This window comes from Jaculus jaculus, chromosome 12 (assembly GCF_020740685.1).
Source record: "Jaculus jaculus isolate mJacJac1 chromosome 12, mJacJac1.mat.Y.cur, whole genome shotgun sequence".
In the NCBI taxonomy this organism is placed as follows: Eukaryota; Metazoa; Chordata; class Mammalia; order Rodentia; family Dipodidae; genus Jaculus; species Jaculus jaculus.
The window spans coordinates 27,103,780-27,118,064 of NC_059113.1; the positions used below are offsets into that span (position 1 = coordinate 27,103,780).

At 36.3% G+C, this 14,285-nt stretch overlaps 1 protein-coding gene across 1 annotated transcript in view; it reads left to right on the forward strand.

The window, feature by feature from the left end:
- Positions 1–14,285, forward strand: part of LOC101601675 (A disintegrin and metallopeptidase domain 3-like) — a 70,830-nt gene that overhangs the window by 10,700 nt on the left and 45,845 nt on the right. The window contains exons 3-7 of the mRNA XM_045130577.1: positions 262–317; positions 1,672–1,750; positions 8,767–8,843; positions 9,256–9,433; positions 13,678–13,743. Of these exons, the coding sequence (XP_044986512.1) occupies positions 262–317; positions 1,672–1,750; positions 8,767–8,843; positions 9,256–9,433; positions 13,678–13,743 (456 nt within the window). The remainder of the gene's footprint in view (positions 1–261; positions 318–1,671; positions 1,751–8,766; positions 8,844–9,255; positions 9,434–13,677; positions 13,744–14,285) is intronic.

Genomic DNA, 14,285 nt, shown 5'->3' on the forward strand with positions numbered 1-14,285 from the left:
GGAGAGTCAAACATGGGTCTTTATGCTTTGTAGGCATGTACCTTAACTGCTAAGCCAGCTCTCTAGCCCAATATTCTTAACTTTGATATAAATTTAGAATCAATTTAATCTAGACTTTGTTATGATGAATCTGTCATTCAATTCAGTGTCGAGGAAGATAATCTATGGTTTTATGAAAGTTCATACAAATGAAATTACAGCCTTTTACTTCTAAGGAGTTGAAATTTCTAACACTTACTTCCTCTCTAAACACTGCTGTAGGTCATTTACGTGGTCAAAATTGAGGGCAAAACATATACACTTCTTCTTGAAAAACAGTAAGTGACCTTTGTTTTAGTTGATTATTTTTCTTTTTTTTAGAATCCAAAACTTTGTATGTTTTTTTTTTTTTGCAGGCACTATTTAAATTGAGCTACTAAATACAATAATAAAAAATCAGCTTAATTAACATAGTATGTGCTTTTTGGGATTCATGTTAGGTTTGAATTTCAAGCTTTCTTCCTGGGATTTTTTTTTTAATTAATTAATTAATTTATTTATTTGAGAGCGACAGACACAGAGAGAAAGACAGATAGAGGGAGAGAGAGAGAATGGGTGAGCCAGGGCTTCCAGCCTCTGCAAACGAACTCTAGATGCGTGCGCCCCCTTGTGCACCTGGCTATCGTGGGACCTGGGGAACCGAGCCTCGAACCGGGGTCCTTAGGCTTCACAGGCAAGCGCTTAACCGCTAAGCCATCTCTCCAGCCCTCCTCCTGTAATTTTAAAGCTCATAATCTAGCCATAAACTAAGTTAGTGATATCAATACTAATACAGGTCGGAAAAATAAAATTGCTATACCTAAATCCTTAAAATATAACTATGCATATACTCATCAAGGGCATAATTGTTGCTTGTGCATGTTTAATTTTTTTTTATCTGCACTAACCATTTTACATGTATTCATATGATTTCAGCATGTTAATATCATACATGTTAAGGTGAAACTAAAATAGAGGCTAGGGATCTGAGGGTATATCCAAGCATGTAAACTGCTTGCCTTACAAATATGAGTTTGATCCCCCATACCCACATAAAATGAAGGGCAGGTTGGTGCCTTCTGGTAATCCTAGTGCTGAGAGAGGTGGAGACAAAAGAATTTCAAGCTTCCCTGTGCATATATTGTTGTTGATTCTTGATGTGGCTCAAGTTTTTCTGTTAATGACAATGTTTTTCTCATTTTGCTATATAGTATACAGTTATGATTTCTTAAATTTTCTCTCTTTATTCTGTCATATGTCCCTGCATTCTTCAAGATGTATTACTACATACAAGAAGAAATTTTGATCATTTCTTGCATTTTTATTTGTCTTTACTTTTTAATTATTTGGATAAATTCATTTGAGATCTTATAGATTTGATCTCTGTATCAAAGTTTTTCCATAACCATTTCCAAACATCTGAAACATGGAAGATGTGGCCATTATTGGAAATCATCATAGGTCCATACTAGTCCTTGGTCATAGTGTTTTATTGTTTTAAAGATATATAAAGAGAAGTATATCTTTCTTTTAGATTTGTATTTGTATTTGTAAACTTGAAAGTGACTTTTGTTTAATTTCATTTTTTCTTTAAGTTATTATTATTACTAATGATATTATTACAATGAAGTCTTATTATTTTTGTTAAAATAGATCATTTTTGTATCCACATTTCATGGCATATTCATACAGCAAGTCAGGAATCTTGCAAACAGATTCATCATTTGTGACGGTAGGTTTACATTTCTGTTTTGTAGTTTTATATTTTTTTCTTCTCTTTTTGAATATTTTTCAGAGTCTTTTACTATGGAGTCCAGGCTGGCCTCAAACTCATGATTTCCTTTCCTCTGCCTCCCAAGTGTTGGGAGTATAGGTGTGTGATGCCACCACATGTAGCTTAGGTTTATGATTCCTAAAAGATGCTTAAACTGCTGTTGTTGAAAAGAAAATGAGCACATTGTAAGTCTGCCATCTAATTGGACGAACAGATCACAAACCCAAGTACAAGTGTGACAATTACTAGGAAAGCAGATTCAATAAGACCATTGCCTTCTAATTCTGGAACTAAAGAATCACTTCTCCAAAATGCAATTAAGTTATGTCTAGAGATATTAGAAGTTTGAGAAGGAAGAGAAAAATATAGATGAAGGAGAAGTCACATGGTAATACATTCTAATGCCTGAACATTGGAGGAAATTCTGGGGATTACCTTATAGAAAGATCAGTGGAGGGGTAGGGAAGGGAATGATCACAGAGGCCGAGTCAACACAGGTTGTATGTGGATTAGTGGCAATGAGATGACATCCAGAGCCTCTCTGGTGGGGAAAGTGTCTGGTGATAGCAAGCAGAGGTCAAGCAGAGCTCTGAGGGTTCGGAGGTTGGAGATGCCAGAGCAGCTAGTACTCCCATGTCACAGGACCACAGTGGAAGAGGCTAGAAGCTGTCTGCATTTTTACATTAATTTTGAATGAGACTTACTAACTGTACATGTCACAAGGCCCAGTGTATGTAATATGCAGGGATCAAACTCACCCTCCCTTTCCCAGCCTTCAGTCATCATTCTATTTTTGGGCTTTCACACTGAGAAAGAACATGTGGTAGCTATCTTTATGGGCCTGGCTTAGTTCAGTTAACATGTCCTTACTTTCACTTACAAGTGATGGAGTTTCATTTTGTTTATGCTTGAATGCTATGCCCTATTCTGCTGAGATCACAATTTCTTTTCCATTCATCTGTTGAAAGGTGCCCTAGGCTGGCATCTTGTTTTAGCTCTTGTGAACAATGCTGCAAAGCATTGATGTAGATGTATCTCTTTGATGTGCTGATTTCATTTCCTTCACATATGTGTCCAGTGTAAGGAACAGATGGATATTATGGGAGCTCCATTTTTAGTTTTCTGAGGTCTTGGGATTCCTAAACAAATCCCTTCCCACAGAGAAAGCATTCGCTTAGCTGTTCTCACAGTAGTTTGTTCACAATACTGAGATTGAAGAAGCACTCACCTGAGAGAGCCCTGTAGACTGCATGTAGTCTTTGGCTAATGAAAAGATGCTTCAATGAACATCAATATACAATTTATACATATCCCAGACACCATTAGGTGACATCTATGCAAAATAACTCACCATTCTAATAGAATGTGGTGTCTCACATGGTCCTGATCTGCTGTTTTCTTTCTTTTTTATTTTATTGTTATTATTTTATTTTTGAGAGAGAAAGGGGGGGGGGGGAGATTCAGAGAGAGAAAGAATGGGCGAGCCAGGGCCTTTTAGCTGCTATGAACAAACTCTAGACATGTGTGCCCCCTTGTGTGCATGTGTGACATTGCAAACTTGCATCACTTTGGGTCGGGCTATGTGGGACCTGGAGATTCAAACATCTGTTCTTAGTCTTCACAAGCAAGTTCCTTAGCAGCTAAGCCATCCCTCCAGCCCTGATCCATTACTTCTTAATGACTAGTTATGTTGACTATATTTCCATGTGTATTTGTACTATCTTTTGTGAAATGTTTGCTAATGCCATTTGCCCATTCAGTAATTGTTTTTATATTTTTACTATGTAGTTTTATCATTTATAAATTTTACATACTTGGTTTGGACACATTTTTCCCATTTTGTGATTTTTATTTATTCATTTTTTTTTTAACTTTTGTACTCAGTGAATGCAGTCAAGTTGGTATCATTGTTAGTCTCCTCCCTATCCTCCCCCTCCATGAGGACCCTCCTTGTTGGGGTATATGGGTCATGCATTGTGGGGTTAGCTTTCAGTTTTGGGTAGGAGAGAAAATGTCTCTGCATGTCATGACCCAACATGTGGCTCTGACATTCTTTCCAGCCCCTCTCTAGCAAATTTCCCTGAGCCATGTTGGGTTTGTTTTAGGTCTGCTTCAGTGTTGAGATCTTGGGAGGCTCTGTGTCTCTGGATATCTGGTTTGGTAGGATTTGATTGTTCTCTGTGTCTATCTCCTTCACCCTTGTGCTGGTTCCCAGTTCATCAAGAAAACTGCATATTTCCCCAATTATTCTTAGTTTCAGCTGAGGCCCTTCTGAGGTTTGATGGGGTGGTTCTCTCCTTAGGATCTTCCTCTATCTGAAAAAGAGAAGCAGATTCTCCAACAGACTCAAGTTAGCACCAACTAAATGTGCTAACCATTATTTTTTAGAGAGAGTTTAATGGAGAGTGGGCTCATTTTTGGATATAGTTCTGACTTGTTTCCCTGCTCCAGCTATGGGTTCTGTTCCACTGAATAGATCAGTTAGCCAAATCGAGAGCAGTTGGTTTCCCATCATGGCTGTGCACCACTATTGCACTTGTGTGAGCGTCACATCAGGTTGTTTGCTGCTAAGTGTGTTAGACCATGCATTGCTTGGACAGATATTGGTCATTTTTCCCCAGATGCTCATGTAGCACCTTCTAGCAGTAGATGCGGTGTCTGGGGACTGACTTTTCCAGCTTCCAGCTTCTAGCCTTATCACTCCATGTTACATGCCAACAGTGTATGGTGTCTTCAGCAGTGGGGTCTTACCACTAATCTATGGTGGGTCATCAAGTGCTCTGACATAAGTCTGTCTTTTTTTTGGAAACCCTGTGGTTCTCTCTGATCAAAAGCTCATTGTGGGGTTGGTGAGATGGCTTAGCAGCTAAGTGCTTGCCTGTGAAGCCTAAGGACCCTGGTTAGAGGCTCAATTGCCCAGGACCCCCTTTAGCCAGATACACAAGGGGGCGTATGTGTTCTGGAGTTCGTTTGCAGTGACTGGAGACCCTGGTGCACCAATTCTCTTTCTGTCTCTCCCTCTTTCTCTCTATGTCTGTCACTCTCAAATAAATAAATAAAAATAAACATGAAATTGAAAAAAACGAAACAGCTCATTGTGGATGATATCCACCTGCTGGTACTGGGAGTTACAGATCAGCGCCCAAGAAGAGAAGGAACAAAAAGATGAGTGATACAAAATAGATAGAGAGGTGAGAGAGGAGAGAGAGAGATAGAGATACATACACACACACACACACACACACACACACACACACACATATATCTATATCTATATCTATATCTATATCTATATCTATATCTATATCTATATCTATATCTATATCTATATATATATATATATATATATATATATATATATATAGAGAGAGAGAGAGAGAGAGAGAGAGAGGGAAACAGGAGGAGATAAAGGTCAGTTTTTGTTGTACCCTCTCTAGGGCCTTGTGAATATGTTGTTCCCTCTAAGGGCCTGCTGAAGGTTCAACCTCTTGATCTATCTTTTAGGATGTACAGTTTTATGGTACCATTGTTTTTTGGGTCCAGTTTTGTGTCTCCCATCCCCTCCCTTACCCTCCCCTTCCTCCCTATTGTCTGGTCCTCGACGTGCTTTCTGGGTATGTCAGCATCTTGTGTAGATTCAGGTTAGGTGCTGTAGATGAGTGAGACTATGTGGCAATTATCTTTCTGTGATTGGGTGAGTTTACTGAGAATGATCTGTTCCTGGTTTGACAATTTTTCTTCAAATTTCATTGTGTCATTTTTCCTTACTGCTGTGTAGAATTCCATCGTGTAGATATACTACATCTTAGTTATCCATTCATCTGATGATGGACATCTGGGTTGATTACAGTTCTTAGCTATTATAAATTGAACAACTATAAACATGGTTGAGCAAAACTCTCTGAACTGAGGCATGGAGCTTTTAGAATAAATGCCCAGTAAGGGAATAACTGGGTCTGTTGGTAACTCTATAGTCAACCTTTTTTTTTTTGCAGTAAAGAGTATTTAATTATATAAAATGATTCTTCTGCATCTCTTGGCAGTAGGATATAGATTTTTCTTTTTTATTAAATTGATATAAAACAGATTGCACAGAGTGATTTCTAAATCTTGAAATAGTCTTATACACCTAGGAAGAAAATTCCACAGCTTGATTCTAGGTATGCAATTTTTTTATTCTATTGATTTTATTTGACTGATAATTAAAAAAACTCTATCTTTATATTTTATATGAAATACAGTATTTTTCAAATATTCAGAGCAAGCAATCCTGATAATTTCTTTTAAAAATATTTTATTTACCTATTTGCAACAGAGAGAGACACAGAGAGAATGGGGATGAATCTGCTCCTGACTTGTCAGTTTCCTATTCCTGGCAGCAGACACCTCTCATGAACAATTTCTGTGTTCTTTCTTCTTTGTTCTGTCAGCTATTCCATGAACAGATTTTTTTCTATTGAATTTATCAAAGATGCTGTTTTTGCTTAATGTTTTTGGAAGCTCTGAGGTTTCTATATACTTTAGATTGCTATGTCTTACTGAAAGATAGGTGTTTTCATCATTTGTAATGATTTGTCTGCCTGTAGTAGATTTAATAACTATTTAATCTGGCTTTATTTTATAAATATTTTGCATACATTTGTCACCTACATATTATCAGTCTACCTGTGTACTTTTGTTTTTAAATAGCTTTTTATTTTATTATTAGCATATATTGATTGTACAAAATAATGGGATTCATTATGGCATTTTCTGACATCCATATAATGTACTTTACTTATATTCACTTTTTATTCTATTCCTCCCAATCTTTTCCTCTCCCTAAATAGTACCCCGTTCTAATTTGTGATTGTGTTTCTCTTAGATTTCATATATGTGACATTTGTCTTTCTGCATTTGGCATATTTTATTTAAAATGAGAATCACCAGTTCTTCATTTTCTTGCAAGTGAGGTGATTTTGCTCATTTTTAACACTGAATAGTAGTTGTGTGTGTGCACGCACATGTGGGTGTAATATTTCTGTCTACTCATCCATTGGTGGGCGCATAGGCTGATTCCATGATTTGACTCTTGTGAGTAGCAGTGCAATTAACATGTGGAGACTGTGCCATACTGTTCAGGGTCCCTTCACTGGCGAGGCAGATGTCAGTTACGGACGGCCCTCTTTCCTGCATGAAGGTGGGTCCTAAGAGTCCTTTTCCTCCCACTCTCAGTGCTGCTGTGTTGTGTCTGAAACTATCTTATCCCAAACCTCCACTTACTAAAAGTGGGGGTATATGGTATGGTTCATCACTGTCCAGATGGTACTGATATAGGGCATCGTGTTTCAAGACTCATGGGGCAGTGTTTACTGTGGCTGCTCTCCATAGAACACATGCCCTGTGTTTCACGCTGATGCCCCTATGTATTCCAAACTTCCATATGGAGGACTTCCTGTGCATGTGCTGGAAAACATTGGTCAAAGACCTGTTCTTTCCATTATGGCTAGGGATACCTGAGGGATTTCTCTTTACTCCAGGGTTTGGGAAGTGGATGGCTTTCGAGCTCGCTGTAAAGGACTGAAGGTACATATGGAGCTACTCAATTCTGCTCCTGTTGCCTGTGATGCAGCAGAGTGTGGATCCCCTGCTGGGAAGCCCTGGGGATGGAGTGGATCAGACACTGTACTACAGGCAGATATTGGATGGGGCTCACTTACCTGGCTCTACTGAATGTCATCACTGGGGATAGATCTGCCTTGCCACTCTCATTGTGTAGGGATGAAGCATTTATACGTATACATTATACTTATATACACATGAACACACACATATAGAAAGCACACATATACATATTTTTAAAAAGTAATGGGCTACCAATGACAATATATGCCTGGGAAAATAATATATAAAAATATTAACACAAATGAATTTTATGTTAATACTGAAAGTGAAGAATACTCAGATTTAAACTGATGAGGAAGAAGAATTTGTTAGAGTATTTTGGGAAAGTCTGAGAAACACTCAAAATACTAAGGAGCAGAGTTTGAACTGTTGGTGACCAATTATCTCTCCAGTGAGCTGTTAACGAGAAATTAAGGTGAGGAAATATTAGTTAAAATAACTTTTATGTAGGACTGGAGACATGGCTTAGTGGTTAAGGTGCTTGCCTGGGAAGCCTAAGGACCCATTTGACTCTGCAGATCCCATGTAAGCCAGACACACAATGTGATGCACATGTCTGGAGTTAGATTGCTGTGGCTAAAGTCCCTAGTGCTCCAATTCTCTCTCTCTCATAAAAAATACAAAAAAGGGGGCTGGAAAGATTGCTTAGTGGTTAAGGTGTATGCCTGTGAAGACTAAGGACACAGGTTCGATTCTCCAGGTCCCAGGTAAGCCAGATGCACAAGGTGACATTTGTGTCTGGAGTTCGTTTGCAGTGGCTGGAGGCCCTGGCATGCCCATCCTCTCTCTCTCCCCCTTTCTCTGTCTCAAATAAATAAATAAAATGTTTTAAAAATGCCAAAAAAACCCAACCCTTTTTCTTGTAGCCCAGTTCACAGTTAAAAACCATGTGAATGTTGTAAATTACAAGCTAGCTGGCCCTGATTAAACACTTAGGAAATGTGGCTGATAAATAAATAAAGTGTAGGAAAGTTGTTTGTAAACACTTAGAATTACAGCATGAATATTTTTTGGGGAGAGGTGTTAGTCATGATTATTCATAGACACAAGAAGCTTCTCATACATTTTCATCCTGCCACCCATGGGCTTAGTGTATCCCCCACCCAAATAAAGATGACAAGGTTGTATAACGATGTCAGAAGGATGGACACCCCTAGAGGAAGATCTTGAGGAGAGATGTCAAGAAAGCTTAACATATGAAACCTAGTCCAGCAACTGTGTATGTGTAGTTGTGTCAACATAGGATGGAGTCAGCCGAAGACCTCTTTCTGGAATAAAGTATGCATATATCTTGCTCTTCTCCTTAATAGGGTCATTGTTTTTATCAAGGACACATTGCAGAGATCCCACAGTCAGTGGTGACACTAAGTACCTGCTCAGGACTCAGGTAATATTCTACAAGTATGCATTGACTCCTTGTCTCAACCTTTAATTTTCAGCATCTTTTTGAAGGGTAGGGCAAGAGAAAGAAAGATTACGATTGTGTTTCTGCTCCTGTTGCTTCTTTATTTCTTTGTTCTTCCTATCCTTTCTCATCACAAAAATTATGTAGAAACAATTTCCAATAACCAAGAGAGAATTCACGTTTCCACAATAGACTCACTCACAGCTGTCTTACATGCATTTAGTAGAGGGCAGAAAGGTACAAAAATGGAGTTTGAAACTTAATCCAAGTAGTACCGGATGAACCTTAGAATTAGATATTAAAATTTACATTAAATATTTTTAGTTGAACTATTTCTCAGTGGGAAAGCTAGACTAATGTATTCTAATTTCTTTTTCTGTTTTTGAATATTTAGGGGCTTATTACAGTTACAGAATATTAGTTATGGAATTGAACCTTTAGAAACTTCAGCTACATATGAACATATGATTTATGAAATTAAAAATAATAAAAGTGATTATTCTCCTTCAAGAAAAAAGGACCTTAATTTTCAATATGGAGATCAATCCTACAGGATTCTAGTGAAACCAGAAGTGAGTAACCCCATTGATGATCATCGTGTATGATACTTTTGAGAGCTATTCACACTGAAATTTTGAGGTTGAATACAGCTGGGAGAAAAATTTATACTAATATTGTTTTTTTAAAACATCTGGCTTAAGGTCATTGTTTAAAGACATTAATATGTTTTTCAGGTCATAATTAAAGAAAACTGATAAAACACATAACTTTAAAGTAGTGAAACTTGGGCTGGAGAGATGGCTTAGCAGTTAAGTGCTTGCCTGTGAAGCCTAAGAACCCCGGTTCAAGGCTCCGATCCCCAGGTCCCATGTTAGCCAGATGCACAAGGGGGCGCACGCGTCTGGAGTTCGTTTGCAGAGGCTGGAAGCCCTGGCGCGCCCATTCTCTCTCTCCCTCTATCTGTCTTTCTCTCTGTGTCTGTCACTCTCAAATAAATAAATAAAAAAAATTTTTTAAAAAAGTAGTGAAACTTATCAGAACTTGTTTCTTTAATTATAAGGAACTTTGCATGTGTACCCATAGTTACTTTTATGGGATGTATGTACTGTTAACATAATGATTCTCAAATTACTTTCTTTTTTTTTATATATTTTTTAAAATTATTTATTTATTTATTTGAGAGCGACAGACACAGAGAGAAAGACAGATAGAGGGAGAGAGAGAATGGGCACGCCAGGGCTTCCAGCCTCTGCAAACGAACTCCAGACGCGTGCGCCCCCTTGTGCATCTGGCTAACGTGGGACCTGGGGAACCAAGCCTCGAACCGGGGTCCTTAGGCATCACAGGCAAGCGCTTAACCGCTAAGCCATCTCTCCAGCCCTCAAATTACTTTCTTTAACTTTGTAATCACTTTATTTTATGGGCTTTATGTACTGCTATAATAATGATTCTCAAATTTACTTTCTTTTACTTTGCAATCATTTTATTTTTCTATACGTTTTCTTTATAAAACGTATAAACTTGATACAAACTTTAAAAACAGAAACAGAACCATGACAATAACTAAAAATTGTCTCAAGTTGTTCTCTGAAACTTTTGGTGCATTTGTTTTACATTCCTTTATATGCTTAGCAATAAATGTAGATTTATAAATGACTAGATATTTTAAACAAAAACATTTTAACATGTATTTTTTTAACATTTTAATTTTTTATAACCAGGACAATCTATAGTTTTATTTACATGATGTTACATTTACTATTGTTAAATTGTAATGTTGGTTAATGAATCCATTAAAATATGGACCAGAATATAATATTATTTAGATAAATGCCCTTATGATGTAAAACACTTCTTCTGTTTTGATGCATAATTTTTATTTCTGACATATACATATGTTTAAATTGTAAAATATTTCATATAATTATGTCTTTTATTTTATATTTACATATTTCACTTCATTAATAAATTGATTTATAAAGGACTTTTTAAAGCAAATCAAACATATCTTATTAATAATTGCATTCACGGGGAGAGCTATTTCCATAGGTTTTCTTTAATGTACATCCTATCTTCAACCCATCAGAATGTTTGTATAATTTTATATTATATCAGACCAAAGAACAGCAAGATATAACATAGATCAGGACAAATCAATGAAATAAAGACTAAAGAAAATACACACAATCAACCAATGGTATTGACTTCATGTTTATCTAGCATCTTAAGTTGAATCATTATGTCATTTAAGTGAGCTACCTCTAAATTTTTAATGTGATCACTGATAGCTACAATATTTTTTACATTTTCAGACTTCTAATTTCATATCCTGCATTGTCTTATTACATTTCATTTCATTCATATGCTTACTTATATTGTCTTTGAATTTATTCAGGAGTTTGTCATGTGCTATTTGATGTCATTGGCCATTCTTGGTAATTTTTTATCACTATCATTAATCTCTTGCCTTTTGGAGGAGACCTGTTTACTTGTTTTCTCATATATATCACTGACTTTTGTAACTGGAGTCAACCAATGAATTGGTTACAGATGGATTAGCTTTAATCTGGGACTTGTGATGAGACTGTTTAGCCTCCAAGGAGCTTGGGTATTTCTGATCCTTCACATTGTGCAGCCTGTAGTACACATAGCCTCTCCAAGCCTCTCTCTCTCTCTCTAAAAAAGTTTAAAAAGTAAAAAATTTAAAAAATAAATAAAACTAAGAATTGGCAAATAGAATTATGAAATTAAAAATCTTCATAGCAAAAGAAATAATTGAACGGAGATAGCTAATGAAATAGGTGAAAAATCTTTGTTGGTTATAGGTCTGATTGAGGATCGATCGATCTATCTATCTATCTATCTATCTATCTATCTATCTATCTATCTATATATATATCTATGTATCATCTATCTATCTAATGATGCAAAGCACTCAAAACCAAATTAAATCCCCAAGCAATGCAATCAGCAAGTGGGATAATAAAATGAGCAGACAGTTCTCAAGTACAGATGACCAAAAAAAAAACAGGTAAAAAGGTCCTTCTCCATGAGGGAAATATAACTGAAATTTACATCTTATAGTCAGGATGACTATAATCAGGAAAATAAATTGAACATGCCCTGGTTAGATGCAGGAAGATGGAACCCTCATGCACTGCTGATGGGAATCAAAACTGGTGGCAGATACTATGGAAGTTATTATGAAGTTCCCACAGAAAGTAGAGAGAAGGACCTTAGAGAATAAACTAAAGAGACACTTGTACATCGGGATCACAAGAAACAACACCCAAGCTATGAAATCAGTTCATATACATGGACTGAATAAGAGATGAATGTACACATTTATATATTCACACAATACAGTTTTATGCAGCCACAAAGAAAAAAATATGTTGTTATCAGGAAAATGGATATAACTGGAGACCATCATGTTAAGTAAGGTTAAAGTTAAGTCAGATACAGAAAGACAAACAAAATTTTTAAAAATTTTGTAGATTTTAATATAGATATGATATAGAAATATATAGGGATGTATAATACAAATGAAAGGTTGTAATGTCAAGTTGCCATTATAGCAAAACTCTTTTTTTAACAATTCAGAATCTATATAACATATTTGATTCACTTAATCAAATTGCTTAACACAGACATCTAATTGGTCATTTAACATAGCAGTGCATGAAGAAACAAAAGGTCATAACAATAATACTAGAGAAGTCATCTGGCAAAATCTCACATACATTCGTAGTGATTGTGGCTCTTTCATCTTGTCTTTGTAGCATGAAAACAACATTAACAACATATTTCACATGGATATATCATGTGTTGGTACTCTCTTTTCCCTCATCCCTGCCCTCATTCTGTTGGGATGAGGAAAAAGAGGGCACCAACACATGGTATTTCTGTTGTTACTAACAACAATAATAAACATAAAATGGAAACAGATTTACTTATGTTCATAGCTTTCTGGCCCATAGCATATAGGTTCATATATATTTTTGACAAAATATGAATATTTTAAAAGTAGCTTTAATTACCATTGCACAAGCCATAAGTTGCTCAAACCACCAGGTTGACTATGAAGTGTGATGCACCTGAAATGATGTGCAAATTACCAAAATGAATGAAGTACTAATGATCACGATACCATGCAGGACTGTTGAACATAGGAACCCAGGCATAAGAGGACGTATGGCATGAGTCTATGTATATGAACTGTTGAAAAGACTATCCTTATCTATTGGTGGGAGAGAACGTGAACTATGTGGGCCATGAACACATGGAAATGTGGGAAAGATCTTAATAGTGGAAATGATCACATGAGTGATGAACTAGTTTTAGATCATATAACTATATTCATAAAGAGGATATGTTTTATTTAATAGGAGCCTTAGTAATGTTAATATAATCAAGTAAAAGTAAAAATCTTATGAGAAAATAGAGACAACATTTAGAAGGAAGCCAATGGAAGTTTGCTCATCTCGAAGCTTGGTGGGATAGAAGTTTGCTGTAAGACCACAGGAATCCTTTGAGAGGAAGAAAACGTGGATGGACACTCAGTGACACTCTGAAGATGGTCAAGGATACAAAGTAAATTACTTTTGATTTGCTTTGGAAAGTTCTGTTTACAACTGTAACTGCTAAGTGGCCACCCATCCTCCTAGGTTCTAACATCTCTCTGTATCTAAATCAGCAAAGCTACATATGCGTGTGTGTGCACATGCATGCGTGAGTGTGAGTATGCATCACTTATACTAATTGTAGTGTAACACCATGACAGAGTTATTTAATGGATGTTTCGTTTACTTCACAGATTAGTCCAAATGTTATGCTAGTGAACAGAATGCTGAAAGTACAAATTATTGTGGATAAAGTCATGGTAGGCATTATGGTTATATTTTGTTATATCTTGGTTTTGTATTGAAATTGAGGGAAATATTAATAAGAAACTTATTGTTTATTTAGGATATATTTTATTCTGTTGAGATGTCAGGTGTCAGACATGGTGACACCTGCCAATAATCCTAGTGGTTGAAAGGAGGAGGCAAGAAGATCACAGTTTCCAAGCTGGCCTGGACTCTATTGAGAGTAAAAGTCTGATCAAAATATGTGCCACAGTATTTCCAAACATAAAGACATGTGGTCAACTGTTATTACATGGGCATAAGGGAATCAAAATTCATGTATTGTTCTCCAAAACGCTATAGAATTATAGCAATAATGTATAACTTTTTTATGTGTTGTTCTCCTACACTTCAATCCACTCCACTGTATTTTAAAATTTTGTGTTTCAACATTTTTATTTATTTATTTGTAAGGAGGGAGAGAGAAGGGGGAGAGAGAGAGAAAGGGAGAGAGAGTGTATGTGAAAGAGAGAGAGAGAAGAAAGCAAGAAAAAAAGAAAGAAATAAAGAAAGAAAG